We start from the raw sequence: 27,107 nt of genomic DNA, 5'->3' as shown, positions 1-27,107 counted from the left end.
AGATGATAGCTGCTTGAGAAGAAAATTCCTGATTATGTGGTTTTTAATAGGCAAAAATTTGGCTTAGCTTCAAACTACTGAATATGTTTAAATTAGGCCAGAAGCAGGATGAGGAGAAAGCAATGGGAGTAACTCACGTGGAGGAAGGATGTTGAGAACTAGGAAGGTAGTCTCAGTTGTGCTAGCAGTAGGTTTTTTTGGACACCACATTTACCAGGTTAGCAGACAGCAGTAATTTAACTTAAAAAGAATGAGAGAGATTGTGGCTGACTTTTTGTTAATATGGCCCTGTTGTTTAATTGCAGAATATAACCTGTTGGAGGAAGAAGTTCCTTGAAACTTTCTTCTCAAATGTTCTTCACGGTGTCTTGGATATTTCGTCTGACTGGCGTCTCAATGACTGTCACTTTTCGCCACTGCTCCACAGCTCCCCGCACGTTTCCCAGCTTACCCTCTGCAACATGCTGCAGGGCGCGGTGGAGCTCACTGCTGAGCACAACCAGAAAGTGCTTGAAAACCTGGCTGGCTCCCTGCGGATCCTGAAGTTCCAGCACCTCCTCTCCTCCGACCAGTCCATCAGGCGTTCACTGGTTTTACTTCTTCACCGGCTGATTCACCATGGCTCTGTCAGCCAAGTATCCATGTATTCCTGGCCTGTTCCTGACACGGTTCTTCTTGTTCTCATTTTGAGCATGAGTGCTGGGTTTTGGCGCTCAGGAAATGCCCTCACCTATCACAGCAGCCCGTGTGGCCTTTGCAGAGAGGACAAAGCCGAAAGCCAGGAGTCAGCACAAGAGCGAGCAGAGAGGGGCCGTTGGAATGAGAGGGAGTGGAGCGATGGCCAGAACCAGAAGGGATCCCTGAGGGCCCCAGAGGAGGCTGATGCAGAGGTGAATGGATGCCAGGCTGATGCTCACCTGAACTCTGTCCTCTCCAGTCCAAGAAGTCCTCCTCTGCGAAACCAAGCATGCAGTGAGGCAAGCGGGAAGGTGCCCTGTGACCACACCAGCGTTCAGGGAGGATCTTCTCCTCATTGCATTTCAGACAAGCTGTCCTGTCACCCTGTTCTTCAAAAGACACGCAGACGGCTGAAATCTGCAGTAGGAAAGAAACGTCGCTGCCCCAGACGAAGCAGGGGACCGTATGCTGACCCAGAAGACCTGTATGATTTTGTTTTTACTGTTGCTAGAGAGGATAATTCAGGGTTACTCGACAAAAACAGTGCCACAGAGGGAGAAAACACTGAGAACTGGACTAGTCCCCCCCCAGGATGTCTGTGCGCTGGTCGTGCTGGCTGTAAGAAAAGAGGAGGATCTGCTGGGATCTTTTCTCTGAAAGCTGCTCACCGCTTCCGAAGCGTGTCAACGCTGGAATTGTTCTCCATTCCTTTGACTGGGGAGACATGTCGGACTCTGAGTAACCTGCTGAGCTCCTGGGTGTCTTTAGAAAACCTGGTTCTGTCTTACAACGGTTAGTGGTGTGAACAGGTTGCTTCCCTCCGGCCTTTGTCTGGTGGTCTGACTTAGTGCTGGGGTTTACCCTGATTTTATTTTTACTGGAACAGGCATTGTAAGAGTATTGGTATCCGATCTTGAGAATGGCAGCAGTAGAGATGTTTAATGAGTGTGAGGACTTATTTGAGGGAGAGAATGAGGCCCTTCTGCCCCAGAGCAGCCCCCATCCTTGTCCTTAAATGCCATCCAGAGACAGCAAAGGGAAGAGACCGATCTCCATCTTCCATATACACAGTCCAGCTTAAGAGTGTGCTTTAAGAGACTTAAAGCAGTCTGTGAGTTTAGCCTTTGACTTAGGTTGTTTGGCTGTTGCTGCAGCTCCAGCTGCCTGTGCGTTGGTGTCTGTACAGGCACAGCTAACACCTTTCCATACAAATGCTGTTCCAGGCCTGGATGCTAACATCATCTGCATCCTCTCTGGGCTCCGGGCCCTCTCCCGCCACTCGGACTGCCGTCTCCGCGTGGTACGCGTGAGCGACGTCTTCTCCCATATGCCCTGCATGGAGCTTGTTCGCTGCATCCTGAGCGCCTTTCCGCAGCTCCACACGCTCTCAGTCAGCTTCGACCTCAAAAACCAGCTGGAGGGGAACAGGCCAGAGGGGAATCCAAGCTGCAGTGAGGCAGAAATCCCAGGTAGGAAACAGATTCTGAGCGATGACCAGGACATGACAGGCAGATAGAGCTGTAAAAGCTTGGCACGCACATTTGAACTCTACACTGTTCACTGGCATGTAATTAAGCAATTACAGTCTCACCTTTCTGATTTAGATGGTGTGGCATTTTGTCGTTTCCAGCCTGTGACATGCTCTGTGGAGCCTGAGTCTTGGAGAAGCATTCTGTTGCTGTATGCCGACCTGCTGCAACGTCAGCTTTGTACAGGGCGAGCCGTGACCTGCTCGCAGTGGCTGCCCGCGCAGCCCACGGGGAGCATATCCCACTAGATCTGTAAATTGGCTGGGAGCTTCTGCTCTGTCCATCTTGTTGACTGTGAGGCTCTAAGACTTAGACAGACCCTTAAGCACAGGGGAAGCATCTCCTGGTCATCACAATACCACAGGTGATGGCAAAGCACTGCCTAAGCCGCTGGATTACAGTCTGGCAGCTCTAGCAGCGTGTTCTTAGCTCACAGGTCTCTCGTCACCCTTATTAGCCCTTGAATGACCAGAAAAGCAGTAAGCAAAGCCTGAGCAGGTATGGAGTGGGGTCAGCGAAGAGTTGTGCTGTGGGAAGACACTGACTGGTTTGTGTGTAAAGGGTGGCCTTTTCTCAAGTGTTGTTTCACTACCAGAGTGCAGTAGAAATTGGTGGTCCCGTGGTCTGGCAGGAGTCCCGAAAGGCACCTTAAGTGATTTACAGTACCATAGTCCGAGTTGCCATAGAGCTCTGTGAGGCAGGGCGTGTCACACAGGCACTTTCTACCAACCGAAATGGAAGTTGTGTCAGGCACACGGACTTCTTGCTTGCTCTGGAACCTAGCTCCAGACCAAGCTCTTTCATTATTGTTTGTTTTACTTTCCGTAGAGAGCTGCCTGGAGCAGCTGGAGATTCGATTCCCCAGGGAACCTCTGCACACTGCGTTCCTGCTGCCAGTGCTCAAGGCGTCGAAGTCCCTCCAGCAGTTGTCCCTTGACAGCGCCACGCTGCCCTCTTCCCAGGAGCTTGGGCTCCTTTTGGAGGTGCTCAAAGGTACTCTGCTAAGCTGTAGGTAGCATCACTGTCACACACAGAGTAGCTTCCTTGCTGATCTTCCATCCTTTAGCATGAAGCCAGCTTAGGTGGGTCCGTTTCTTCAGTGTGGACATCCTCGAAGTCTCCTGAGAAAAGGAAATGGGTGTCAGCCATCCCACTTCCTGTGCTAAGCATGTGAATGATCCTGCACAGCAGGATGGTTCCTTTTTAATTACCCACAATCCAGCACAAATTATCCACAGACAAACTCGGTTTCTGGGCGTTGGCTGGTAGTTGGGTCAGGGTCTTTTTATTCCAAGGATGTACAGTACCTTACCAGAGATCTTGTTTTCCTTTCAGAGTGTAATCCAAATTTGAAGAAACTGAGCTTTCATGATGTGAACCTGGCTGAGCACCAGAAAGAAGTTCTGCTTTTGCTTCAGGATCCTGTCCTGCAAGGTACAGCAAACTCCTGGGCGCTGTTCCTTGGAAAGGTGCTGCAGGTGGCTGCTTTTTGCTGGCTGACGTTTGAGCGGTGACCTTCAGATGTGTAAGGTTTAGCCAAATGTCAGTGTCCCTGAAGAAGGTCTGTAGCTGTTGGCTGAGTGGGAACATGTCTGGTTCTTTGTGCCAGCAGGGCAGAGAGAAGAGCCGCTGCAAAGCTGTTGTGTGCTGCAGAGGAGAGTCCATAGTCTTGGCTATAAAACAGATTTTTAACTTGCAGAGCACATCAGCCTTTAACTGGGTCAGCTGGCAAAGCTCTGGGTGTGATCTCTGCTCTCTTCCTGTGACAGAGCGGTGGTGCTGTTGTACGCAATTCGCTGCTGGGGAAGCTTTGTTCTTGCATACAGATTAGGGGCTGGAGCTGTCTGCGGGATGTAATCACGGAGTAATGAAGGGCACAGGGAGTACTAACACGTACTGTCCATCCGTTCCTTCCATAGAAATCACGTTTTCCTTCTGCCGGCTCTTTGAAAGCTCTACTACTGAGTTTTTGTCAGAAATAATCAATACAGTGAAAAGAAACTCATCTTTGAAGAGCCTCAAACTGCCTGGGAATCGCCTTGGTGTGTACTGTGAATGCTGCTGTGGGGCCTCTTGGAGATAACTTCAGGGCTGGAGTTAGGACCATTGCTAGGTGCTGAACTTTTAATACGTGCATGAACAGAGTGGATTTAGCTCGCAAAATAAGAAGCACTGAGTTCATTTTTTTAAAGGCAGAATTTCAGTTCTGTTCAGCAATGTACCAAGAGCACAGGTGCTGCGTGAGCATTGTGCTTGCTTATCTCTTTAGCAAAAGCAAGTATCAGCAGGACTCTGTATTTGACTGAACACTGATCTGCTTCAGGCTCTTTAACAGGAACAGATCCAGCAGCAGATGCACTGCCTTTCATCCAGAGGCCCAGATTTTGCCCAAGTTTGGGGATTTTGTGCCCTAAAAGCTGTTGGTAGTCACTGGAGTGCTGGGAACAAGTAAGGGAAAGGTTTGTGTCAAAGAAGTGGAACTGAATTTACAGAAATGATGGGCTTTTTGGATCACAGGCCAAATAGAAATGTCTGATAAATTAATTTCAGAATATTATTTTCTGTTCTTTTAATGAAATGGGAAAGATTGGGATCACCAGATCCCCCCCCCCAAAAAAATTATTTCTAAAGTTTGTGTTTACCCCTGTGCTTTTGGCCATTTTTAAAACAAAGCTGCAGATTGACTTCTTGAACAAAATGAGGATTCTTCTAGTGAAACAAACTGCAAATATTTCCATTGCCTTGAACACTCTGCTCAGGGGGCTGAATTTGCTTTAGGCCACTGAGGGGCACAAACTGAGAGTGCAGAGATGAGCCCTCTGTGCTGCAGGCCTCCTTTCTGCACTATTATCCCAGCCCTGTGGCCATTTAAATATTTAAGACAGTTCCCTGTTTGCATCTAACACCTGCATTTCTCCCTTCTTAGGGAATCACAGGCTGGTAGCCCTTGCAGACATTTTCTCTGAAGATTCCTCCTCTTCTCTTTGCCAGCTGGATGTCAGGTATTCTGCTGTTCTAAACACTAAATTTCTTGTTTCGGGAGGGCTAGAGCTGAACTGGGTTCAGACAGCAGGAGAAGCCTGAGCATAGTTTTATTCCTTCCTCAAGGGAATGTGTGCCCAAAAAAAGCTGTGATGGGCACATACAGCCTCAGGGACCTTGAGCATCTCTGGGGCATCCCAGTGTCCCTTTTATAAATAAGTCAAGCTCCATCTTATAAGCAGTTTTGGTTTGTGCTCCCTTGGTAGGCTGCTGCAGGCCCTTCCTGCGCTGTAGGTTAGAATCAACATCCCTATGTACATTTATTCCTGGGCATCAGCGCGAGTAGCTCTGTTCCCACTGCCCATGCGTAGGGAGACAACGCTGTCACTGCCCCTGTGAAGTTCCGTGAATGTCTCTGCATTCCTTTCATCATCTTTGGTCTTCAGCCCAAACTGCTGCTCTCTTCTTCAGCCTTGGCCATAAAGATAGGCTGTAACCTTCATGAAGCACATGGAGGGTAGCATTTCTACAATACTCATGACTTTTTTTTTTTGCTTGATTATTTTTTCCCTCCTTCTTTACATCCTAACGGCTCAGGCTGTTGAGAGTACACAGGCTTGACAATTATTTTAACCATGGCCACTCCTTCAGCAGCCTTGAATCCTGATTGTTACTGTGCTTCTCACAGGATTAAGTCCAGCAGCATGCAACTTCATATTTACAGGGAAATGACCTTTTAATCCCCAGAAACACCAGGACATGCTCTCCATATTTTCTCAGAAGGAAGAGATAAATGGTCATTTACTGCTCAGGGTTGCACTGAGACCTGTAGGTTGGGCCAGGTAGTTGACAGCCGCTATGAGACTGAAGTGCTCCTGGCACTGCTTAGCCAGCAGCTTGGGTCCAACAACATTTTAAGGCCACAGCTAGGTCTACTTAAGCCAGTAGAGAGGAGGCTAGGATAATGAGTTTAACTTGTCAGTGGTTACCACCTTAATTTTAAAAAGCTTCCAGCCTTTCATCTTGCTGTGCTTCAGTTTTCTCTTTCATCAAAACTAACAGACCACTCACACTTTTTATTGCTGAAGAAGGTTGTACTTGGCATTGAAACACCCTCAGGTACCTGCCCAGGCAGTTACTAGAAGGAATAGTAATTTATACTGCTGAAATTACAGCCTAAACTCTGACTTTTTTTTTTTTGTCCTCCTTTCCGTGGAAAGCTCAAATTGCATCAAACCTGATGGGCTCCTGGAGTTCACAAAGAAGCTGGAAGGCCACATCCAGCAGAGAGGGGGACAGATTCAATTCACACACCTCCGCCTCTTCCAAAATTGGCTGGACCAGGATGCTGAAACAGCTCAAGAAGCGCTTCGGCGTCTCAAAGCTGTGTGCAGTGTGGTCAACGACTCGTGGGACTCCTCCCAGGCCTTTGCCGACTACATCAGTGTCATGTGATGGATGCAAGAGAAAATCCATCAGCTTGAAATAAGCAGTTCAGTCCCTGGCTAATAAAATTTATTTCATAGCACAAGTGGGATTTTCTTTCCCTGGTTCAAGCAGTATACAGTTGTTTTTGTCACTCTTCTGTTCATCTGAAGGAGTACCACAGTGAAGGGACACACAAGACTGTGTGGGTCAACAGCTTTATTTCCAGGTGATCTAACTCCGCCATCTTCTTAAAATATTCAGACTAAGTGGGACAGGTATCAAATGAGCTTCTGCGTCCTCCTGCAGATCTCTGGACAAGCAGTTATTTATTTCACTGGGTGTTGTAACAAATTTGATGTTGTTTCAGACAATATCTCATCAATAACTATTGCTGTTGTTGGCAAGACTTGGCAACAGGTAGGAGCTAAAAAAGGCCCCAGCATTGACCTTTTATATTTGGAAAATTTTACTTTATACAAAACAAAAATCATGTACCACGTGGCCTGCTATTTATTTGCAATCATTTATCAAGATGTCTGCAATGCCTGCAGTCATTTCTCTCCAATGCCTGCAGTCCTTTTATGGAGGTTTTGAAGAGTTTGTTCTTTTGTAACATTTTTATAATAAAAATATCATTAAGATCCATAATATACCAAAGTGTGAATTTTATTACTGGCTTGTAATGTGATCTAATTAAAACACTCTGCTAGATCGGGGGATCCTGCCCATAACAAAGCAAGTGGGTTTAGAAATTGAGTTACCTTAACAAAGCCTGATTTCCTACTGCACACATGATCTTTCAGACCAGATGTTCAACATACAGGCTGAAATTTTTTCCTTGTACACATGCTATTGTTCCTGAATAATTCACATTTCACAACAGAAATGGATCGTGCAAGTTTCTAATCAGCCTCTCAGAAAAAAACATGACTGTGCGCATCAAGCGCTATAAAACTGCGGGCTTAACTTAAACCTGAAGACAAAACTTGACCGAGTAGAAGGGACGGGCACAAACGGCATGAGAACCAGTGCTGAATGTGATCCAGCACACAAGGTCCAGTTAGTCTCAGTTTCCAGAAGGCTTTTTCAGGTACACAATACAACAGCAGAGAAAAAGCCATGGACTCCTTGCTGTTGCAGTGGACTTCCAGCCTCTCAGAAACCACACTTCTACTCACAGCCACACAACAATCTGGCATGTACTGCTACTCACTGCCCCTTTCCCTGAAAGGGATTAAAGTGGGGTGGACTGCCACAGCAGCCTGCCCTTGCCCCCACAGGGGACAGCAACCTGTTAGGGAATCCCTCGCTGCTCCTCATGGGAGTGATGATGAAAAGTGAAGGTGACAGCGGCATCCCACGCAGCCTTCAGCACGGAGTCCTGCAGACCTCGCTTATCAGCACAGTGGTTCCACTGGGAGAGGTCAGAGGTGCAGTCAGACCCTTCAGGAGGGGGCCGTACCTGGTGGCCGTTCACACAGCGACGACACTTGATCCTGGAACAGAGTCAGTGCAAGATCAGTGCAAGGTTCCTCCATTTCTTTAGCACACGGGTTGTTTAAAAAAGCAGCCCAGTAACATTTGGATTAACTCCCCTTCACCTGCAACACTGGCAACTGGATTTTCAGACAATGAATTACCACCATGTTTCATTTAAACACACAACCACCTTCTGGCACGTGTGACAGAGAAGGAAGGACTCACATTTTGGAAGCCCTGGGGTCCTGTTTCTAATGCTACTCCCCCTCAACGTGTAGCTGTGTGGGAACGGTCCAGCATGACCCAGAGACAGTTCAGGAGTTTCCCCTGACAGGTGAGGGATGTTGCTTAGAGCAGATCTCGAGTGAACACCCCCACTGCTAACATTCTTCGCACTGTGTCAGGCTTCCCAAGTTCAAGAGAACACACCATGCTCACACCGCTCTGTCCTGGCTCCCACCACAGTGACCAGGTTGTGCTCAGGCTGTTTTGGAGATGCCTTACTGAGCTGCCACATAAGGAGACAAAGAGCAGCAGCAGCCCTGCCAGCGAGGCTTGTTGCCATGCAGACAAGATACCTACACAGAGCTAAGCTTTGAGTCAGCTTAAAACTAATCCGCTTCACTTCCTGCCTGAACTAAGCATCTTAACTTTCACAGTGAAGCATTTTCCTGCACTCCCTGTCCTCTTTCTGGTGGCTAATGCCACAGGTCTCAGGGGTGGGGGAGAAGAGCAGAGAATGGAGAAGAGGATTCATTCAGTCCCCAAAACAGCACTGGAGTTGGCCTCATGGATTCTTAGCAGATGGAGTAGCCCTGGCAGTGGAAGGAGCTCAGCATTTGGAGATCACAAAGACAGCAGCAAAGAAGGACCAAGTTGGGCTCCATCAATTCAAACAGCTCTGATCAACTCCTCTCTTCTCATTAGCTGCACTATTTCACAGCCTCCAAACACAGGCAGCAAGAAGATAATTTGCTCGCTTGCAGCATAGCTTTGCTAAGCCAACAAAAAGGGAGGACAGCAAGGATCCTGATGAGCTCAGACAGCTCATCTCCAGAAGCAGACATTTGAGGCCCTCCCTCTCCAAGCTTCTTCCTGCTGCCTGCAGAACCCCTGAATCAGTAGACCAAACTGTGGAGGGTTTTTTTAGCTGACTCCATCCATTAGTTGCTCAGTACACTCACTTGTCATGGGTGTCACTGGTGGTGGTCTCATTCAGTGTGAAGAGCTCCTTCAGCTCCCCAAGTGAGAAGTGCCTTTCTACATCCTGCTCTTCATCCACCACGCAGCTGCTGAGGGCTTTCTTGTGGGTCTGGCGCTGGAATATCTTCTCCTCTATGGTCCCTGTCTACAGGAGAGAGAGTCAGAGATGAAGCACAGCTTCACTAATGTCAGAGGAGCACTACCTTGGGAAAGTGTCACAGATCAAACGGCAGTACGCTGGCAAAACCACTTAGTGCCTTGCCAGACCAGTACAGATGACAGGCAAGTTTTGCTAGCTGCACTCCGACCACATCCTGTTCTGTTGCTGACCTAACCCAACTCTGCTTCTCTTGTCTTTCACCATGGCTACAGGAGTGGATCCAACAGAAATATGGATGAGGAGGAGGTGGAGCTGCCACTCGTGGCTGGAGCTTACACACCGTACCAAGCTGTGCTAACAGGAAGGAAGGAAAGGAGCCGGCCAGCTACAGCCACTCCAACAACAACAAAAACACAAAACCCAACCAAACAAAAAAACACTCAAAGAGCAAAATAACCAAAAAAAGAACCATCAGCAATATTTGCTGGTTCACCCACGCAGATCAATCACACCCACTGTCTGGAGGTAGATGACTAGCTCTAGAACAGATGTGCAGAAAGCCCAATACACTACATTTTAAAGGCAAAAATCTAAGAGCAAAACGTCTCTTTTGCAAACAAATGTAATAGAAAGGAGGGAGTTATTAGTGATTAGGGATGTGCAGACCAGTTTGCTAGTCCTAAAAGCAAAGGACATTCCTGCCTCCAGGTGCAGCCAGGTCAGAGAAAAAGTGGAACACCATAATGAAGACAAGGGCAAAGAATATCTGTTTTGTCAAAGTAAAATAATAATTGATCAAGGAACACAAGTTTACAAAAATTTTTAAAAACCAACAACAACAAAAAACCTAAACCAAAACAAAAAAACCCACAGTCTAAACTAATGAGACATGAAGGTAAACAAGGGCAGAGAGGGGACATTTCTGAGCAGTCATCACTACTGGCACTGATGGACAAAGCGTTACAGTAGCCTGAAAAGACGCATCTCCTTCGTGCTTTCCCTTTACAGGGCCGCTACCCCACTGCTTAACTGGCAGCCCCATTCCAAAAGCTGCTGTAATTCAGGGAATGTAATTGCTTCTTTATTAAGCATACATACACCCAACCAAACTGACTGTGGCCAGACTGAAAAACAGCAACTTCAGCATCAGACACTCCATGAAATTAAAGTCATTAGATGCCTAAATGACTTCAAAGGAGCATCTGATCTGGAAAGCTGCAGTTCTTTCTATTTATCAGAAGCCAGTCACCATTACAAACCAAGGCTTGCAGTAATGACCCTCCAGCTTGAACTTTTTTGGTTCTCCAGAGCAACACATCTAAGGATATGAGCCAATTAAGTTCCAATCAATTCTGGTCACTGACACCAAAGATTTCTTCCCCTTCTGGTCCCAATCACAACAGCTGCAGTCTGGGCTGGCACCAAGAACTCCATGTTGAGGAGGTGAGAGGAGTAAGACTCACTGAAAGCAGTCGATAGATGTAGCAGGTCTTCTTCTGGCCATCCCGCCACACACGAGCCATGGCCTGCTCATCGTTAGCTGGATTCCAGTCTGGGTCAAACATAACCAGTCTGTTAGCCCCGATCAGATTCAAACCGCAGCCACCTGCTTTGCTGCTTAACATGAAGATAAACTCAGGGCTCTGTGAAAAAAGGCAGGCTTGGATTAAACTACAGCAGCAGCCATACTTTTACTCACAGCATTCAGGACTGGCAGGAGAGCTGCTCACATCTGGCAGACCCCTACTTACCGAGGGGCTGTTGAATCGCTCCACAATCTTCGCTCTCTTTTTGATGGACATGGTGCCATCCAGCCGGACATATAAATACCTAGAATATACAGCATTTGCTACAATCAGACTGCTGCGACCTTTAGAGCATCCTACTTGAAACAAAAAAATCTTTCACAGTCTTGTAACAAGGGCCCTTTTCTGCTGAGGGACCCCAGTAGGCCAAAGCACAAGCCACATTAGTTCCACTTCAGGAACACATGAGCTAAAAGAAAGATCACAAGTTCCTGCTGTAGAAACTTGAAAAATAGTCAGTTTCTTTTACACTGTAGGCTGTAGGATTGCAGGATTAAACAAACGAAGCCCAAAGACAAACCTTCTGTTCCTGCAGAGCTTTTCAAATAGGTCCAGTGTCTGAGTGTAGTTAGATACTAAAACCACCTTGTCACTACTGGTGCTTTTTGTAACAGCAAGGATATAGTCCAAAACCAGCATCTTTCCTGGATAAAAATGAAAGAAAGAAGAAAGCTAAAGCAGAAGTACCCAAACTCCAGACCTTGGAGGGGCACTTAATAACATGCCAAGTGCAGTCTCATGATTGCCCATGTTAGGCAGCACCTTTGTACTGTTGAGTTCCACAGTACCTGAAAGCTGGGGCTCCACAGATTTGGTGCTGTAGCCAGCAGGGAACAAGTCCAGGGCTCCCATAAAACCTTCTTCCTCTTCCACACACTTATCATGGATAAGAGCAGGATCTGGAGAACAAACAGAGCTCAGAGACTGTGGACTGCACAAGGGAGACCCAGAAAAACCCCACCAGCAGCGCAAAAACCAAACCCACTGCATGAGTGGAACAACTCACGATTGCAGAGCTTCTTCAAGGAAGTGATGGAAGAGAGAGATGACACACTGATTTTGCCCTCCTTCAGCTCCTCCACTGGCTTGGCTTGCTTCAGGAAGTTCTTGTACAGCTCAGCCTGCAGAGGTGTCAGTCTGAAAGAGAACAAGAGCTCTGTAGTCTCAACTTGCCTCCAAAACCAACCCCATCCTTCCTCCTCCATGTACACAGTAGGTTCTTTTTAGCCCCACTTTTTTAGCTGCAGCACAGACAGCCTAGAACTCCCCCCAAGGCTGATCGTAGGGCACTGATGTCTCAGCCAAGAGCTGGAAGAGAAGCTTGCAGATACTCTGCACAGCCCAGGGCTCTGCTGTACACAGCTGCCCAGAGCACACCAGCTGGCTGGCAGAAGCACTAGTCGTGGGTTGTCCATCCCCGTTTCAGGAGGAAAAGCAACATATTGCCAATGGCTACAATCTCATTCCTAGAGGGAAGCAGTCACCACAGGCACTGAAGAGCTTTTTGCAGTATTTTAGTCCTTCCTGTTGCTCCTCTTGTTTCCCAGGCAGAGTGCATGCTTTCTGGTACCTGCAACAGACCACCTGCTCGATCTTCACAGGCAGGTATTTGGACAGGATGTCTGAAGTTCTTCGGATTAAACACCTGCAGGGAGGGAATTTAAGATCAGATGCTTGGATGACATCAAAACCTTGTTTTATCACTATTATTCCTCAGGAGCTCAATGCAAAGTCCCTTTGACATTGTATCTCCAAAAGTCTGTGACAGTCCAACACATGCCAAAGGCCAGACATCCACCATCCACACTAAGAGGCCCCATCAGCCCTTGCCACAGAGCCCAATATAACCCACTGTCTTTGTGAAGCTTCCAAATTTAAGTTCATGAGATTTGGAGGGATCAGGCACGATTCCACCTAAGAGAGCCCAGTCCTTTATGAGAAGAATTCAGCTCTTCCTCAGACTACCAATGGCATTCTCAACTTGAGCTACGAAAGACCAGTGGCATGGACATCAAACAAGGATAGGATTTAACCTACGGACATAACCCCAACTACAAGCAGGCAGCTCCCCACATAACAAATTAGTAGCCATTGTCAGTCAAGACAGGTTCATTGTCTGGTCCAAGATTTCAAAGGGCATATCCTTTGGGGCTCTAGAAATGCCCCATGGTGTAGTTCTACCACAATTTAGAAAAGATGCAACGGACTAGAAAAAGTGCTGAACTGAGCCACCAGAATAAGGAAGAGGCACAGAAACCCAGTTCTGCCAGGGAACATAAAAAAAATGATGTTACGAAAGCTACAGAAAGATAGCAGGGATATATGACAGCCCCCAAATCTGTCAGAGGCTGTTAAAGAAAGGAATAATCCGGTCTCCAAACCCATAAGCAGTAGGATGAAAAGTAACAGGTTTAAACTGTGGTAAGGAAGATTTATGTTACACATTAAGAGCATTTTCTAACTGCAAAGACAGTAATGACCTGGGAAAGGTGTTATGTGGAATTTGTAAGGTCTTCAGTGCTGGGTGGGGGTTAAGTAAGGGACGGTTTAGGTCTAACACCTTCTACTTTAGGACAGCAAGATGGATTAGATGCTTTCTCCAGGGCCCTTCCAGCCTTACATCTATGATTCCACATATTTTCGCATCACTGTCTCATTTGTAATTCCTACCGAATTCAACCAATTCATCTGTTCCAACTTATGTACTTCATCTTCCCTACTTGTGTGTCATGACTGTTGCACAATAAAGGAAAGGACACAGACCTCAAAACAGCCAGGTACAAACATTCCTGAACACACTTTACACCCCTTTTCTACCAACTATAAAAATAAATAAATGCACCTCAAGAAGGAATAAGCTCTTATCCTCCCAACCTTTCCTTTCTCTTGGGCTTCTGCAAGCTGACCTGAGTCAAGGTCAGGGCCATCTCTACAGAGAGGCTGTACTCAGTGTGAAATTCAATTTACCATCACCATGAACTGTAGGATTGTATTTGTGATGGTTGCAAAAGCTCATATGAAAAAGAAGAAAAATAAATGAAGACACCAGCAATGCTGAGAATTCAAAAGAGCCTCTGGTAAGAATTCTTAGGGACAGACAAGCAATTGCCAGCAGATGTGGATAAATTGGTTGTATTGATGAACAAAAGATAAACAGGTTTAAACAGATACCAAAAATCAAGCAAAGAGAAATAAGACAGCATTTTACATCATGGTGGTGCTTCTTGGGGATCAAAAGTCCCATCTCTTGACAGTAGTCTAATCCCATTAGCCCTACAGAGCCAACATAGCTATGAAAGTGTGAGCTGGACTCTTTTGTGACTTGAGCAATCAACAACAGAACTGAGTGACGTTTCTTACACCCTTTCTGTCTGACACTTAACACCTGGGCTGGACGGACCTCAAGTCTAACCCAGTCTACTCTGTAGTTATGTTAATGCTAATAAAAGGATGCTGCCTGACTATTCAGATCCCAGAAGAAAACAGAAACATAGGAGTCAAATAATGATTCAGTATCTGAGTACATTTGCTTGGGGTGACTGCAGCTACCTGCCATTTCAATGTGCTGTTTTTCAGACTAAAGCTACGTGCTATGGAGATTTCTTATTGAATAAATACTTGCACAATCACTTGCAGAATAGACATAATGGGCAAGAGAATTCATTACAGCCACAATTGTAATTTGGAAAGATATCAGCGTACACCAAGGGTTCATGCAAAAGCTCTGCAAAGAGAAGAGGGATGAAGTTCACCTGTTCACAATGCTGATCAGCTCTTTAAGCCTCTCTTCTCCTTTGTGTCGCTCAGCTTCACTTGCATCTGCATCTCTGCCTTTCAAGATGGGAATTTCAAAGTGTCTTTTAAATTCCTGTGCAGTGCCTGTACAAAACAAAAGTGAAAAGGTGATGACTACTACCAAATAACCTTTGATCAGTACCCCACAGCCCCAGTTGTCATACCACAAGCATGGGGCCCAGCAGGTAAAACAAACTCTGTTCCCGTCGGTATAATTTGTTTTCCTTTCTACCCAGGAAAGATTCAAACGAGGCAGGCAAATCTGTACAACAGAAAATCATTTTGTACTCCAACAACAATTCTCTACCAAAGGTCATACAATTTTAGTTAAACCTGAGTCCAGTCAGGCATGTACTGGTTTTGCTCACAGTCCAGCTATACTTTTTTACTCCCAGATTTTGCCCTTGCAAACAACAGCACAGACATTATGTATGCCTGCTCCAAAATTATCTGTAATCAGTTGTTTATTGCTGGTCACATGCTGGAAGAGGGAAAAATGACTACTGCATGCATGCAGCATTGCTGGCAGTAGTTACAGTATTAACCTCATCTCAGAAAGGACAAACTGGAAGTACAGGGAGACTACTCCTGCCCAAAGTACAGGTCAAGGAGGCAGGGGAAATCACATCAGCTCCCTGTAATAACTACACAAAAATGAAGCATATGGAAAAAGCAGATGTAGAATATCTACCATCCCGTCCTTTCCCTGAAAAATCCTGGGGGCAGAATAGCTGAACAGAAAAAGATATGGCCCAAGTGCTGCTTGTAAGAGTAAGAATCTGATGAATGGTGTTTAACTAGAGCTGTGTAGAATTAATGAGAAGCCTCTTGGACTGGGATGCCAAACAATCTGAGACAAACGTGTGACGAGTTACAGCTACAAAGAAATGATTTACAGATCTGTGTATTTTCATTCCTTAACAGAAAAAAAATGACCTCTCCTGACAAAGACAAGCTGCTCCACAGTGGAAAGCAGTAGACTTGCTCCTAACCCAGTGATGCAGGAGAGGATGCAAAGACTACCTAGCTTTTAAAATGAAAATACAGCTTGCAGACATAATAGAGCATAGGAGCCAGAGAAGGAATATTTCAGTCTGCTGCCAGCAACTGTAGAAGGTGTTTGATCCTGAAAATTCACACTAATCAGTATCTCTCCTCCAGACTCTTTTCTTTCTATCTCAGATGAAGTTAACCCCATATTCACAGGCCTCCTTTGCCTTAAAATACAAGAGCAGTTTTAACTCCAAATGATAGATGTCAACTTCAGCTTTCAGATTATCTGAAGGTGGGATGACAGATTGCCAGAAATTCGGGCTTTGTTGCCTAACTGCCACAAGGTACACCACTCTGCCTTGCACCAGTCACTTTAACCTCCTGTGCCACGTGGAGGCAAGAGAGCAGGGAAAAGCACTCTCCCAGGCTGCCTCTGTACTCAATGCAGAGAGCATGTAATGAAAAATCCTCCTCTCCACAGAGCTTCTCCTACGAAGACATCATTCCTGGCTTAGATTTCTGAATTTACTATGGCCTAGGAGTGTTGTGGTAAGTACCACTAGGAGCTGGCTCTTCCTGCTCAGCAACTCCTGCAGTATCTCCAGGGCTTATTGTCAGACCTACGTGGATCTTTTGGCTGACCAGTATAGCTGCACAAGATCAGCCATTTAGTACTCAGGGTCATATATTCATTTTACCTTAATAATTAATTCCCCTTCCAAAATGCCAGTTAGATTGGTGTACTTTAAATTACAATCTTCTTGAACCAGAGCTCTGATGACATACAGCCTCTAGAACAAGGGACTACGATTTAGACTTTCAGGATAGAAACTGAAGGAGAGTAAGTCTCCAACCTGTACATGACCTTTCCTCTCACTAATGTCTCAGTTGCTGCTTTCGCTGGCACTGGTAGCTAGGGGAGGCCTTGCTAGCAACTGCCCCTTCCCTCACGTCTCTCACACATTCACCTCTTACCTAGGATGCCTGAATTGACAAAGTGCACCAGGCTGAAATATTCGAGCAGGTCGTTCTGAATGGGGGTGCCTGAGATAAGGACTCGTCGAGGTGTGTTTAAGCTGTTGAGAGCCTGGTATGTTTGGTTTTCAGAGTTCTTCAGTCTATGGCCCTTTGGAAAAAAAAAAAAAAAGAAAAAAAGGAATGAAGCTGATAAATCCAGTGGCCCTCACAGGAAGCAGCTTGGAGATCCTCATCAACACTGATATGCTGTATCTCCCACAAGGCATCTCACCACATTTCCCATTCCTGGTAGCAGACTAAGCATGGTATGCATATTCAACTGTTTCAACAGACTTCTTTCAAAGGCAAGAGCCTGGTGGAAAACCCAAAGCCACTACGTGAGGAAATATGACATTACAAGTTTCCCAGACCAGGAATATCTGAGTCACACCCAGGCAAGAGGGCATACTATGAAAATAACAACCGCCACATGGTCTAACTGTAAGAACTGTTTTCTGTTCAAAGACAGGGACATTTCTAGCTACCAACGCTAAGTACTGAGTTCTGGACCAGTAACACTGCATCACGCAAGGTTAAGATCACAAGCCATTCAGATTGCCTATATCCAGGATTGCCAGGCCTTTGCACATAATAAAAGCAGGTTCTGCACCTCTTCTTGGGGTAACCTGAATACAGGCCCCATTTCCCGTGCCTGGGAAAAGCAACTTTATTAGCATCTGAGTGCTATGCTGTAGGACAAAGCATAAGTGATGAGATGCTTTTTCCAAGTGCCAGACCCACGCAGAGCTGAGTATTTACTGGGAACATACAGAAGCCATAAGGCCAAGCACCTGCATTCCCAGCATCCCAGCTGCTGGCCTCATCCCAGGGATACTGAGAGGCGTGGGCAGTCACAGACTCGGTAGACAAAAGGTGGATGGGAGTTACACTTGGGAGGATGCTCACTACTTTTAAGCTTCTCTCAGCACTGTTCTAGCAAATACAAAACCAAACCACTGGGTGGCACCGCTATTCAACAAATCCCCTCTAACTGGCGGCAGAGGACACCTCAGTGGTTGTGGCCCCTAGCTTGATCGTTTCAAGGAGGCAGAGGGCACTTGTTTTATTTTGGCCCTCAGAGCATCTCTAGCTCTCACTACCTATAACCAGAAACAAGGAATGATAAATGAAAAAACAACTCCATCTCAGCCATGTGAAAGCAGAGCTTGACAATACGGCCTTGGCAAAGCTAGACCTAGCAGTCAGCGAGCAGGGAGTCAAGCCAGGTCTGTCTCCTCTTGAACAAGTAGCATATCAGGTAACTCCTCAACCAGCTGTCCTACCTCTGCCCCAAGCAGAAGACTACAGAGAGGGGAAGAGGGTCCTGCCATGGGAGTGCCCTTCAAACTGCCCCACATACTCAGAGTAAGATAGTCAGATAAAGCGGCTGACAGCCGTCAACACTACACAGAGAACATGCTGAATGACAGCATCATTTAGGCTGGGAGACCTCAGGATTCTCCAGTCCAATCTCTTGCTCAAAACAGAGCAAATAAAATTATGGGACAGAACATGAGGCCATGCTAAACAGAACGTACTTCTCACTTTAGCAAAGATAGACACAAGGAAATGAGAACCAGATCACTGAGCCAGGGCACTGCCATCCAAACAGAGTAAGGCCTCTTTCAGAGTCAGAGACAGGCAGTGGACCTCCTTTCTGCTACATATTTTAAACTGAGAGGGCCCTAGGAGGTGCCCACTCCCTGCCAGGGACCTACAAAGTGGCCACAGTTATCACCACCCGGATTTTTCTCTTATTTCAGTTCCTGAAAACACCCTCTCTTGTTCAGGCTCACCCAGTATGGATGAGCCAGTTACCCAGAGCCTCTCAAACACCAGAATGGGTGCTGCCCACAGCTAAACCTTATTTCCTGTTGACCTTCTCCCTTTTAAGAAAGCAGAGACAGCTTTGCCCAGGTCTCAAGAAAATATCAGGAACAGATTCTTCTTAAAGATTTCCCTGTACCTCATCACATATGACCAGCCCAACACTGCCCTTCTGTAATGCCTCGGCGTGGAGTCGGAAGGTTTCGTAGGAGATGATCAGGATGGGTGAAGGCACTCGCAGGCCACGCTGGTTCATAAAGCCAACTGCAGATAGAAAGTGGGGAAAGGAAAAAAAAGGGATGAGGAAAACTCATAACAAAGGGTTCAAGCTCTGTAGTCAAAACTTGTGCCTTAAAAACCCAGGAAAACCTGTCTGTTTCGATCACTCTGTAGCATCCTTTCCACCCACATATACCCATGCTTCTTTCCCAACTGTCCCAGTTTCCATCCCCCTCCCACCTCTGCCCACTCCTTTCCCGGCTTCTGGCTGGAGCAAAGAAGAGGCACTGGGACTGCCCTACTTCAGCACATGATTGGACTTGGATTATTCCAAAAGATCAACTATTACAAAACATGTAAGGGCCTGGTCTAAACGTGTGAATGGAGAGACCTCTGTCAGCCTCCAGAGATTTAACGACAGCTCAGAGATGTTCACATCAGCTGCTGCAGGCTTCTTCCAACACAAGATTTTGACCTAAGCCAGCCAACCGCACCATTTGCAAGCATTTCTGTACCTAGTTTACGGTCAATCTCTTCCTTGGAGCCTCCATCAATGGCCAGTGGCTGGATCCTTCCCCCCAGCCATTTCTCTACTTCATTGTACCAGTTTCTCACCAGGCTGGAGGGAGACACCACCATGGCTTTCTCAATTTCAGGCTTGCAGTCCGGACTTTGCCGGAGAAGTGTCCACATGAGCGTGATGCACTGCAGGGTTTTGCCCAGCCCCATTTCATCTGCCATGATACAGCCATGACTCCCAGGGATCCGCCGGCTCGTCACACAGTCCCAGAGGAATTTCACCCCCTGCCAAAAAATTGTTCTCTCAGAGCAGGATGGGGACATCAGTAGAATGACAACTTCATTACAGCTTCATTACCACAATGCACAGGACTGACACTACAACAAACAGTAAATCTGTGTAGCACATCCCTGGGGACATGCAGTGTTCTGATGCGACAGAGGGAAATCGCCCGAGAACCAGCTAAAACGCAGCCACGTCTGGTTTGAAACATAACTGGTGCCAACACGTAACTCATAACATGCACTGAACCTTACTACATTTTAACTGTACAATTATAACTAGCTTCCTGACATGGATTCTCAGAAATTTCTACCTTGGTTAAATTAGATAGGCCCAGGCCATCAGCTAACCTGCATCAATCACTGCAAGCAGGTTAATCATCTTAACACCACCCAATTCGGTAGTTTGAATAAAACAGAATCAGAGAGTGAGCAGAATCGTTTCTGCTGCCTGATTGCCTCCCAGAATACCCTCAGCAGCCCTCATCGCTTCTGTCTAGAGGCACAATGACTCACCTGGGGACTCAAGGTCCAAAGCAGATTTCACTTCAGAGAATACACAGGGCCGAGGTTACAGCCCGCATCACATGGTGGGAGAAGAGCTCAGCCCTGCATTAGGCACTGACCATCATCAGGACAGATATAAGGTAAGGACAGGGCAGGAAATAAAGAGACAGACTCAGCAAAACGTTCCTCTATCATGTGATGATATAGAGTCAGAAAAAAACAGGGCATTGTCCTGGGAATGTATAAGCTCCCTGCGTTGTGTCAACAGAGCAGGGAGTGAGGGACAAATCCTAAACACACCTGGATGGAGTCACCCCTCTCTGCTCCACTGTTTAGGACTGGAAGATAAAGCACCTTCACTTGCACTTTCAAGTCCTTTTCTTTCCTTCTTAGGCCCTTAACAACAGGTTAATGAAGTTTATTTAAGCCAGTTGAACAATTATGAAATACATTACTGACTAAAAGAGCGCATTTGGCTGAGGATCCAGTTGGGCAACCTCCCAGCAACTGGGCAAAAGACATGACAAAGAGCAAAGCTGTACAACAGTCTAGGAGCATCACCTGAATAAAGCAGTACAGGAATCTTAGCAGCCAAAGACTTATTAGTCAGACTAAAACAGAGACTGCTTTATCAGAGATATCTAGCTGTCAAAAAATACAGTGTGCCTAGGACACCAATATAACTATCACTACTTGACAAAAGCCCCAGCAGGCAGCATCTTACCCAAAACCAGAGTGCCGCCAGCAACATAGACAGAGATCAGCATTACACTGGGTCACAAGTTCAGTAACAACTCTGAGATAAAAGTACAAGCGAGGAGCAGCCTACAGCGCTCTCGGAGCCATCTGAAGATCTCCTGTGCAGGGACACATCCAGCTTGACCTGCCTGGCCTGCAAGATCAGCAATCACAGCTTCCACCTGTGCTGCCTCTAGGCTTAAATGATAACTCCCTGCATCTGTGATGAACTTCAAACTGTCCAGATACCTACGTTAGACATTTGGAGATTAGTGCCCACTGCTTCAATATTGTGATGCTGCACATATTTATGACATAAAATGTTTTTCAGCACTCTCCACTGGTGAATTCCAAGTCTATATAGGTCATGGACAGCTCACACCTACAAAGGGTAGCCTCTGAATAAAACACAATGAAGTAGGAATCTGCTCCACGCTGTGCTGGGAACCATGCTACCAGAAAGAACAACTTCATTGTTTCCTGGCTGAAAGACTGCAGATCAAATTAATTCTGCTGACCAGTAAAACACAGTGGTGGATAGTTTGCCCTGCCCAACTCAAGATTGGGCTGCAACATAATTTATTGCAGCTATATCTCATCACCTTCCACGCTGAGTTCCACTCAGCAGAGCTACATCTCTAGGCTTCAAGATAAGTAAAGCCTGGACTTTCAGCACTGACTCTGCAAGATCCCATCTCTTTGCAGAATCTGATCTTTTCCTAAGGTAACATTGGTGAAAAAAAAGTCAGACAATGTGCTTTCCTAGATTTGTGCAACCAGTGCACAATGGTCACAGAAACCACCCAGTTTCCACTAGGAGCTGATCTGACCTCAACCCCACAGAGAAAAAACCTGTGCTTTAGGCAGCATCATGTTCAGGCTGGGAGTGGTCTGACTCTGCTAGATCAGAGGTAGGAGAAGAGAAAGTTCTTACTCACAAAAAAGCAATAAATTTCAATATTTTTAAGGACAAACAGGACTGTTGTAGTACTCCCAGCATGCCCTCTTGCTTAATACAGGACAGAGAATATTTGCAGCATTCAGGCCTCTAAGAGGATGGTTAAAACAAATGTTTCACTTTGCATTTGCAACAGACTAGAGTCTGTTAGGCTGTCACAGACTGTTAGTCTGTGAAGTCTATGCAGACCTCACAGTTGGTGGTTAACGGTTCCAGCAGAGGAACTGCAGCATTTTGAAATGCACCAAGTCCTCCAGCCATACCCTCAGGTCCCGATGGAAAACTTACTTCTCTCTGATGAGGCCGTAAAACACGGCTGAGGACAGGATCCACCACAACATGGACAGGTGCTTTGTCTCTGCAGGAGGCAGTCAGGGAAGAAGACAGTGTGATTAATGAACTCAGCACAACATATGTTTAGTTTTTCTAAAATCTCACTGCTATACTGAGGACTCCTCAGTGGTATGAGGGAAGCAACTGCCAACCAGAAAGTGAAAAATGGATTAATTCAGTTTTGAGAATGAAGTCACAGGGGCCTGATCTGCAATCTAAAATATCAGTGAAACCATGGATTCAGACTGTGGTCAAAACAAGGGCAGAATGTGGTTCAGACATACTTATAAAGTTGTTATTAATTTCATTGTTTCAATAACAACATTGTAACTGCGTTACTGGAGAGAGGAACCCCATCCTCTGCCCATGAAGATCAAGCTGACAGCCCTTTTAAGTTACAATAACAACACAAAACGAACCACTTCAGAATAAAAAATATTAGCCTAAAAATTGACTGTCAGTCATCTCCCTTGCTTGTCCCTGGTGTTTCCTGACTAACAAGTAAGCCATAAGATTTTCTAAGCAGCTTCTCCATGTGTGCATCTTCATTCCCTGCAACAGGTTTAAATGTTTTACGAGTGGGAGATGAAATAGCCTGTGGAAGAACACAAATAATCTGGCACGGGTATATTGCCTCTTTGATTGTTACCATACCTGAACCAATTCGCAGGCAGAATACTTGGAACCAAACCTCCCTTTACGTTCAGACCCCAGCTCAGACACATTCGGGAAGCAAGCACAGAAACCTACGTGTACAAGGTGGTCAGAGCTGAAGCATTTGTGCCAGGTGATGACTCACTTGTCTATTTTCAGCTGATCGTGGGCACTCAGCAGCGGGGGCTCGTACAGAACCAGAGCTCCTTCCTCAAAAGGGTCATGGAGAGGACTCCTCAGCCCTGCCCGTTTGATACCCAGTGCACGCAAGCCCAGTGGCCCTGAAAGCAAACAAAGGCACAACTGGAAGAACAACTTCTTCCTAGAGGAAAGCAGAGTCTTGCAGAAGAATGTGATTACATTCAGGAATGATGAATTAATTGGGTGGTGGAGCGGAGATGCAGGCACTACTGGTGCAGACAGCAAACTCACGCAGGGCAGTTGTCTGGCAGCACTCTGCCAGCACACAGCAAGTTGCTCTGCGGTGGAAAAGAACACAGTGAAGGAGAAGAGGCAAAGACGGAGCAATGGCACTGCCCGCCACATTGGGTGCGCCAAAACAGGCACGACTGGGCGCATGCCACATATGCTGGCACGCAACAGTATAAGCTGTCTTGCAAGGTGACTGGCAGCTTCATCCCAGACCTGTATGAGAGGCATCCAACCATAAGTGTCCACAATATCTCCCTCAGCTATCTCTTGGCATCAGAGCTACTCCTACTACAGCAAGGCAGTTGTCCTAGTTTTTTGAAAGACAAGCAGGATTCCAGAATGTACGCCCCAGCAGCTCAATAAATACATTCCCACATACATAGTATGCACTGGGTCAAATCCTCTTTTTGGATCACCTAACCCAGACTTAGCCAGAGTTGTATCTTTTATGCAGAAGTCAGGAAGTGCTATTTAATAGTGATGAAGTTTTACAGTATCATAGTTAGCACCATTACTGCCATTACCTACTCTCTGCCAAGCACTAGTAGATGTTTGGCCTTGGAGCTAATTTCTGTGAAAAGCAGAAATCAAGGATGAATCTCTTTTCCTAGTATTATACTTTGATGTTACAGTTTTGGAATGAAGATGAACATAAAAAGAACATGCACAGAAATCCTTTCTCCCGTGAAAACTCAGGCAACTGTGCTCCCAGGATTGATTTTGCTTGGGAAAGATTCAAGCAGAGTCAATTTGCCCATTGCTTGCTAAAGCTCCTTACAAAACGCAAGTGTATCAGAAACTGAGGCAACAGTGTGTGCATACCAAGAAAAAAGCACATGAAACAGCCTTATCTCCCAAATAAGAGAGGAAGAAAACAGCCACAGAAAGCAGCTTCCCCAGTTACAGTTCTGCTTCAGCCTCCTGACAAATCCACTTTTCCACAAGCTAACTTTGTCAAACTCTTTTGGGGCTTGTCATTTCATAGTCAGTGTCTGCCTACAGACATATTTTTATAATAAAAGTTTGAGTGAAACTGGTTGATCTGCACTTGAGTTTTTCAGCTACAGTGTTAAGAGGAAGAAAGGGAAAAGAACGCGCCCACTTGTTTCTGAGATCTTGTGTTTCACTGATTCAAACCAGCTGAGACTTTGAACTTCAAAACTACCTTGCTTTGAAGATCACCTTGTGACTCAACGCACCAAGTCAAGCAGAAAGAAAACTGGCACATACTATCTTTTTCACCTACAGCCTTCTGTCTGTTAGTATCATTAGGGTATTATTTAGATGGTAAACCTTCACTGCTTGGAATTCATCTTGCTTTTGTCTTTGTGATATGATGTACAATCTTCTAGCACTACATCAAATACATAGCAGTAAGAATACAAAACCCAATTCTGAAATGTAGGATTATCCAAACCAAACACTAGTAAGAAATATGAAGACTTTGCTAATGTGCCAGTATTCTTCTTTTGGAATTAAGTCAGGATTTCTGGAACATATGCATCAGTGCAAAAAATAACAATAATCCCCACAGATCTATTTGACAGGCCTGAGCATCATCTGTTTTACCCGAGTCAGTCAACACAGACAATCCTTAAACCTCCTCAATCTTACCTTTATAATTTGGAATGGGGACTTTGAAGGGTTTGGACAAAATGCTGCGGATAAAAGCCTCCTAGGAATTCAGAAAGAAAACACGTTTAAGAAGTCTGAAATCAGAGATTGCTCAATAAGGCAAGCCCAGGACATTTTTTGAGAACTTAATTTTGCCAAGTGCTGAGAATCGCTCTATTCAAGCTTCAACACCAACTATTTTCAAAGATATCCAAAAGGAAGAAAGTAACAAACTAGCACAATTCCCCCTACCAACTCTGCTTTTCAAAACTATTTTCCTTTGGGTTTTCTAATGCGTGAAATTGATTTTTTCATTACTCCCATCTTCTTAAATCCACTGGCATTATTCACTTCTTTAAATGCTATTGCTTCCCCCTGCCTTGGTAATTCAGTCAGGCAATTTGTTTTCTGTAAAGGAGCTGAGTTACCATTGCAGAAGCATCCATGCTGAATCAGCGAGCACCCAGCCAGTCCAGCACCTGATCTCCAGCAGTGGAAGCCCAGAGAGAACTGGGTAAACAGCACTTGAGCCGTCTACGTGGAAAGCTTCCCATGTCCCTTGGCACTGTCCTTCCTGAAGGCCCCACAGAACTCTCTTATTCCGGATTTTCATTATAGAAAGTACCCCCACCACACCTTCAATATTAAATGGTTGGAGCTAGCAAAAGATTTCCCCTAAAGGCTCTACGTGTGTGGCACTTCAATAACACCTCTGACTAAATGGTCCATCGAAATTTAGGGGAAATTTAGCCCTGCTGGTTCTCGACTCCCTTGAGGAATGAGCTCCACATGCAACCCACCTGCTATGGATTGACTTACATGTTGACTGCTATCCAGGCAGTGAGGTCTATTGGTCAACTGAGCCAAGGGTTTCCGGAAAGGCGACCTGTAACATTCTCCACTCTCTGTATCACTGGCAGGCTTCTGTCTCTTACGAGTCTGAAAAACAGAATCAAGACAAAATAACTCAGGGACATCTGGTGAGACCAGAAGACAGATGCATCGCTGTCACACTCTGTAAGCACCTAACCACACAGACAATCCACCCAACCAGCTGAGTATCTCTGAACAGACCCAATCATTACTCACTCCTACTGCCAAAGGACAGAGCCAGCAACACCATCAAGGTCACCATGCCCTAAAGTTTACCCTGCACAAAGGTTAAAATACTCTCCTAGTTAAGAAAATAGCTACCAGTTTCTAACCTGTAAAAGGGCAGGCTTGTCTGTGCTAAGATTTGTTCTGTACCGCCACCTCCAAAAAAAGCAGAAGAAAAAAAAAAAGGAAGGGTCAACAGCATGGAACAAACTACATGAAATTCCCCAGAGGCTCCCATGACATCAACATCTGTTGTTACACAGGTGAAAGGCCTCACACCAAGACCCAGATTTCAGATACTTAGCAAGGCATGAAGATAAATAAGTCATTGGTCTGTTTCCTGATTTAACACCGTCCTCTTCAGATTGAGGCATGGTTTTAATCACCTGCTGGCACAGAAAATGGGATTTGGCACAGAAAGCACTGGGTGAGACTCTTTGACTTGTACGACACAGAGCATGGTATCATAACATTCAGTTTTGTCTTAAATTTGTACCTATTCCTAGTTACAAGCCCTCTCACAAAACACTTGGAAGCTCCCCCAGGGATAGTTTTTTCCCCATAACGACAAAGCATCACCTATACACAGCGCTGTTCTCCTACCAGCTCCAGGCCCAGACACAAGTTTTCCCCAAACAGCTGAAAACAGCCTTCACTCGGGGCTGATCCTCAATCCCCAGAAGACGGAGGCGACAAAAACCCCCGACCAGGCACTAGGGACCGACCCGGGCAGCCCATTCCCCCCGCCCCCCGAGGCTGCCATCTCCCGGGGCCCCCCTCGCTCACCGTCGGTGGGCGCCAGTCCTCCTCCTCCTCCTCCTCCTCGTCGCCCGCCTTCCTCTTGGCCAGCTGGCTGGGGGCCAGGCTCCTCCTCTGGAAGAGAGGCACAGCACACACACCCTGAGGGGACGCCGGGGGCGGGTGGGGGGCACCGGAGAGCCCCGCAGCCCCCCCGCCCGCCCCGCACTCACCATCGCCTCACGGAGTTGGTGGTGGGGGACGGGGGGGAGCGGCAACGTCCCGCGCGCAGAGCGGCTCCCGCGCGCCGGGCTGGAGGCGGGAAAGGCGCTGAGCCGGCTCCGCCCCGCCTCTTCACCAAGGCAACAGGCGTGGCCAAGCGAGTGCCGAGCCGCCAT

At 46.3% G+C, this 27,107-nt stretch overlaps 2 protein-coding genes across 5 annotated transcripts in view; one reads left to right on the top strand and one right to left on the bottom strand.

Moving 5' to 3' along the window:
- The window catches only part of LRRC41 (leucine rich repeat containing 41), an 8,824-nt gene extending 1,559 nt beyond the window's left edge, over positions 1 to 7,265 (top strand). For 2 of the 4 annotated variants that reach the window (XM_086753144.1, XM_086753147.1), the window contains 7 exons: positions 306 to 1,470; positions 1,902 to 2,147; positions 3,036 to 3,200; positions 3,543 to 3,641; positions 4,127 to 4,249; positions 5,134 to 5,209; positions 6,410 to 7,265. In XM_086753144.1, coding sequence (XP_086609270.1) covers positions 306 to 1,470; positions 1,902 to 2,147; positions 3,036 to 3,200; positions 3,543 to 3,641; positions 4,127 to 4,249; positions 5,134 to 5,209; positions 6,410 to 6,644 — 2,109 coding nt within the window. In that variant the 3' untranslated portion in view covers positions 6,645 to 7,265. The remainder of the gene's footprint in view (positions 1 to 305; positions 1,471 to 1,901; positions 2,148 to 3,035; positions 3,201 to 3,542; positions 3,642 to 4,126; positions 4,250 to 5,133; positions 5,210 to 6,409) is intronic. The other 2 variants (XM_086753145.1, XM_086753146.1) reach the window with 2 other exon arrangements.
- RAD54L (RAD54 like) lies at positions 7,266 to 27,107 on the bottom strand. The gene is made up of 18 exons (XM_086754114.1): positions 26,943 to 27,107; positions 26,758 to 26,844; positions 25,693 to 25,812; positions 24,874 to 24,934; positions 22,973 to 23,108; positions 22,129 to 22,198; positions 19,352 to 19,640; positions 18,757 to 18,881; positions 16,749 to 16,899; positions 14,738 to 14,864; positions 12,556 to 12,630; positions 11,992 to 12,122; positions 11,774 to 11,884; positions 11,506 to 11,629; positions 11,151 to 11,229; positions 10,863 to 11,042; positions 9,281 to 9,444; positions 7,266 to 8,113 (listed from the first exon to the last, which is right to left on the bottom strand). The coding sequence occupies exons 1-18, from the start codon at positions 27,105 to 27,107 to the stop codon at positions 7,912 to 7,914; spliced, it is 2,397 nt and encodes a 798-aa protein (XP_086610240.1). The 3' UTR covers positions 7,266 to 7,911.

The sequence above is a fragment of the Chlamydotis macqueenii genome, chromosome 8 (assembly GCF_036417535.1).
Source record: "Chlamydotis macqueenii isolate bChlMac1 chromosome 8, bChlMac1.mat, whole genome shotgun sequence".
In the NCBI taxonomy this organism is placed as follows: Eukaryota; Metazoa; Chordata; class Aves; order Otidiformes; family Otididae; genus Chlamydotis; species Chlamydotis macqueenii.
This window is presented reverse-complemented; position numbering and strand designations above follow the sequence as displayed.